The sequence below is a fragment of the Tupaia chinensis genome, unplaced genomic scaffold (assembly GCF_000334495.1).
Source record: "Tupaia chinensis unplaced genomic scaffold, TupChi_1.0 Scaffold143814_1, whole genome shotgun sequence".
Classification (NCBI taxonomy): domain Eukaryota; kingdom Metazoa; phylum Chordata; class Mammalia; order Scandentia; family Tupaiidae; genus Tupaia; species Tupaia belangeri.
In genome coordinates, this window is record NW_006203664.1 from 583,316 (window position 1) to 588,086 (window position 4,771).

Here is a 4,771-nt window from a genome sequence, read left to right on the forward strand (position 1 = left end):
AGAAAGGAAAGAGATGACAAATACACAAAGAGTTTTTATTATGAAAAAGCGGGGTTATCTAGGAAAGTCATTCTCTGGTTTCTTTCTAATAAAATGACAAAGCAGATTTCTTAAATAATTTACAAAGGGCAGAAATTGCTCCCAACGGTGCTCCCCCTCCCTGCACACCCACAGTGCCCTGGGCACTGGAATCGGGGAGCTCAGGGTCCTAGAGCCTGAAAATAGTTTCTGCCCCTTCCTCAGGGGCCCTGGAGGGAGCAGGGTCCCCGGGGTCTCAGTACTGGAAATACGAGGTGAGTACATTCACGGATAACCCCCCAAAGCCCCTGCTCACGCATGCCTGACTCCAAGCTCACATCTCTGCGCCTGTACTTCACGTTGGCGATGAAGCAGCCACAGGCGAAGTATGAATGGGTTTCTAAGCCCAAGAGTGGGGGAGCAGGAGTAACTGCCTCTCCAAGGTCTCCCCAAGTCACTCACAGGCTGTGGCAGGTGGCTACTGATGGGTCCAGCTGTGGCCGGAGCAGGAGAGCTCTGGGCCCCTTGTCGGTCAGGTCTTCCTTAAGCAGCAGCCCAGGGCTACTGACGGCTCCTGGGCGCCCCTTGCTGGAAGCTTGTGGGTGGCACAGACATTGTGGTGTGAGGGCATGGTGGTCAGATAGGCATGTCTCCTGCAAGACAGAGCTCACTTGGTGCCCCTCGCTGGGTCAGGGCAGGTGAAGGGGCTAGAAGGTGGCTCTAGCTATGTGGGGCCCCTGGCATGCTCAGTTAACAATGGGTCAGGAGGATAGCAGCTCTGGCTCCGAGCAGGTAGGAAGGAAGACGCGGCTCTTCTTACTCTGATGTGGCCATCAGCTCTGTGGGGCTTTTCAGAAAATACTCATTTCTTTAACAGGTCTTAAAAAAAATGCATAGAAGTTCATCTATGCGGGAGAGGGGGAAGACACAGGAAGATGCTAGGGACAAGGACATTACCTGCAGGGCGCTGTCCTCAGTCACGAATGAGAGAGATGGTCATGTCGCCACTAGAAGATGGAGAAGCACGTGGGATTGATGCCACGGCTCTGAGGGGGCCCTCTCAATCTGGACTTGACAGAACCAGAACTGGAATGGTGGTGGGAAAAGGGCCCCTTGATCTGTAATCAGAGCTGCCAGGGCCCTGTCTAGGGCTCCACTGAGGCCATTGTTCAAAGGGCAAATGGCTTCCAATATAGGGCAGATCTAGAACTGAGGCCCCGTCCCCATGATGGGACCTGGGCGGGAACTCCACTTCAGCCATGTCACGTGTCCCAGCTCCACGTACAGGCAGGACATGGCTGAGCCATGGAGAGTGTCGGAGGAAGGGCAGACCTTTCAGGAACCAGGTACCTGGCCTCATGTGAGGTTCCATGGGATGGAATCATGGGAAGCCCAAGGTCTGGAGGACCATGCACATCCAGGGTGCATTCTTAAGCATCACCCCAATCCTGGTGTTTCATCCCATCTCAGTTCTGAGATGAAGAGACTGAGGTAGAGGTTGGCCAGGGTCACACAGCAGGGCAGAGCCTGCTTCCAAAGACAGCCTGGCTCAAGGGGGAGGCCTCCTGGCCACTTCATCTGAAGCACGAGATGCCACCTCACCTCTCTTCAGCCACAGTGGCTTCATCCAGCTCTTGGGACAGCTCCTGGAAATGCCACTCACTGGACACAAGGAAAGACATGGTGATGAGGTGGAAGCCTGTGGCAGGAGCCCCACTCAGCCCTGTGCTGGGGCCTGAGGGCCAGAGGACCCTGGTGGGCTGGGAATGCCTTACCCTAGACCGACCCTCCAGGAAGTGACATCTGAGGGTCTTGGAGAACTGGGCAGAGAACTGAGAGAGGTCAAGGGAAAGGTCAAGGGCAAGTGATCCTGCAAATGGTTGAGCCCTGCTGTTCCGCAGTCGGGAACTGGCTCACCCCTCTAGGTGACTTCAAAACTTGTTTTTGGGCTCACCAGGAGGCTTGGGAAAGTGTGATCCAGTTAGCACTGAGCTCACCTCTTCCTTTTACAGATGGTCCCCAATAGAAGGGGTGGGATGTGAGGGGTAGGGCTGGAAAAGGGCTGGGCCAGACCATGGATGGGACTGGGCTCAAGCGCTCCAAGATCCAGGTAGCCACGAGAGTGCTCAGAAGCCCCCAGGGCCTAGTTCATGTTTGAGAGGCCAGGGCCTGTGCTGAAAGGCCGCCAGCTCTGGGGAGAGGTGCTGTCTCACTTGCCTGGGTGAGCAGAGTGGCTCCGTCGAGGAGTAGGGGCTCCGGAAGGCGGCCTCCCCCCTCGAGCGACGTAGCAGGTGGGCCCGCGGGCCCATCTGGGCAGAGAGGCAACAGCATGCCCGTTCCCAGGGTTCTGGGGCTGAGTGGGCCGAGGTGGCCCTAGACAGCCGAGTGCTCTTCTGGCCCAGGCTGTGGACTGGGGAGCTGCTGCCTTTCTGAGCTCCTCTCTTCCTCCTCCTGGCTTTCACCTGGGTCTCCACCAGCCACTTGGTGCCACTTTGGCAGGACTCCTGGATTCTCTGGACAGGCACGTGGAAAGTTTAGCACAGAAAAAACCAGGGGTGTGCTACTACACCCAAGCCACCTCCAACCCCTGGGCCCACCAGTCCTCCCACCAGTATAGGTTGCTTGCAGTCTCTAGGGTGAGGGGTGTAAATGGTCCCATGTGAAATGAGCCCACTGCAGGGACCCAGCTCAGAGCCCCTAGATAGGACTGTAGTGACGGCAGCAGCAGAAGAGGCTCAAAGAGGCTCATAGAGGTTTAAATCCAACCCTCTTTCTAGACAGATTGACCCAGAGACTCAAGGAGAAGGCCCAGCCATCAACCCATGGTGCTCGGCCTCCCGTACCAGGATATAATGTCTTTCTGACTCTGGTCTTACTCATTTTGATCCATCCTCTGCACTGGCCCATAGAGATCCTTCTGAAGGGCAGTCTACGGCTTCAAACCTGTCTGTGGCTCCTCGTTACCCCTAGGACCAAGCCTTGACTCTCGGCCTTTTGCACCAGCTGGTTGATGGCTCATTAGCTAGGCTGTCTTTGCCTTTGCAAATTAGAGTCCAGGCACAGGAGGAAGGTCATGTTAATTAAATGTGGTGAGTATCGTGACTTGGCCAACATACCTCATTTCAATTCTCTGACCCATGAGGGTGGTGAAAACAATCATAGGGCCTTCACAGGGCTCAGAGACCTTTCTGCAAAGGGCCCCGGAACAGCTACTCTGTCCCCGCGTCTTCAGAATTCCCAGTAAGACACCCAGGAGAGACCCTCCCCCCAGCTCTCTCCTTGTCTGTTCATTCTCCTGGCTTCTGTCCTTTCTAGGTGACACCTCCCCACATCTCCAGCTCTGTCTGTTGGAGGAGGAGATGGAAGGCTGGAGGCCCCTCCTCCCAACATAAGGACAACTTCCTGCTGGCACATTTGGTCAGACACCAGATCCTCTGAGATCTATGTTCTGAGCAGCTCCTGAAGTTCTTCATCTCCCTGCATGTCTGGGCCCACAGGTGCCCTCAGGGGCCCAAGTTCTAGGACGCTAATTTCCCCGGGTTTCCCACCCCACTTAGAATCCTTCCCACTCCCAATTGAGTCCAGACACCGGCACATACAGGCTCCTTTCTGCCTGCCCCACCTGCTCCCTGTCCTCTAGCCACACCAGAGTAAATCCCTGCCATCCTCCGCAGTATCTTGCTTTCCTTCCGCTCTGGGTCTGGATGCACAGTATCTCACTTCCCGTACCCATCCCCTTTCCTGTGACTCTCGGAGTCACTCCTCTGGGGAGCCTTGCCTGACTAACATGGTGTTTGCTGTTCCCCCCACCATTAGCCACTTGTTTGAGATCTCTTTTCACAAGACAGCTCCCATCACATGGTATCGTGAGCACGTTTCCTCCACGGCAATTCCATTCGCTCATTCCTCTACAGATGCTCCTCGGCTTACAGTGGGGTCACATCTCAACGATCCATTGTAAGTAGAAAATATCTTAAGTCAAAAATGCATGTAATACCCTGATAAGCCCATAGAGAAGTTGCAAAATCCCAAGACCAACCATCCTAAATTGGGGGCTACTTGTATGTGATAAGCCAGAAGCTATTTGGGGTGTTAGGGGAACAACAATGAATAACCAGTTTCTGCTTTTATGGAATCTACCTTTTTGGGGGATCCTTGCGGGCAGGAACAACCAGCACTAAGGAAGCCCTCCAAAAACAGGTACTTTGCAGTCAGTATTACCTGGGACACGGCACCCAAGGCGTTCTTAGCTGAGAGAGCTGCAGCCTGGAGGCCCTGCTGCCCTGGCTCTGGAGCTTCCAGACGTTTCCAGGAGGGACCTGCCCCAAGGTTGAGGCTAACGGCTCTCAGGGGCAGCCTCCTCTGGAACTGCCTGCACAGGGAGCCCAGGGCCCGGGTGGAGGTCTCCAGATGGCTAGTCGCTGGCTGCAGCCCCTTGTCTTCCTCCAGCTGCTGCTGGTCCTGGAGAGATCTTCTGCGCACCGAGGACCCCATGGCCTGCCACCGAGATGCCATCTGCCTGGCAGAGTCTCCTCTGCCCACCAGCCCCTGGCGAGGAAGTCAAAAGGCAGATTAGCAAAGCATCCCTCAACTCCCCTTCTACAGAGACCTTGAGCAGGGGGAGGGATGGAAGGGAGGCCCATGGGGTGGGGTAGAGGAGAAGATGGCCAGGCTGGGGTGGGGGCAGCTGGCAAGTGTGAGTGCAGGAAGGAGGACACTTGTTGGAAGAGGGGTCACACAGGGGTCAGCAGGA

General features: G+C 55.6%; 1 protein-coding gene across 1 annotated transcript in view; it reads right to left on the reverse strand.

Moving 5' to 3' along the window:
• Positions 1–54: 54 nt before the first annotated feature.
• Positions 55–4,771, reverse strand: part of PIMREG (PICALM interacting mitotic regulator) — a 5,142-nt gene continuing 425 nt past the window's right edge. Inside the window, exons 2-6 of the mRNA XM_014582793.1 lie at positions 4,240–4,566; positions 2,189–2,531; positions 1,621–1,669; positions 976–1,025; positions 55–671 (exon numbers count right to left, since the gene is read on the reverse strand). Coding sequence (XP_014438279.1) covers positions 992–1,025; positions 1,621–1,669; positions 2,189–2,531; positions 4,240–4,533 — 720 coding nt within the window. The 5' untranslated portion in view covers positions 4,534–4,566 and the 3' untranslated portion in view covers positions 55–671; positions 976–991. The remainder of the gene's footprint in view (positions 672–975; positions 1,026–1,620; positions 1,670–2,188; positions 2,532–4,239; positions 4,567–4,771) is intronic.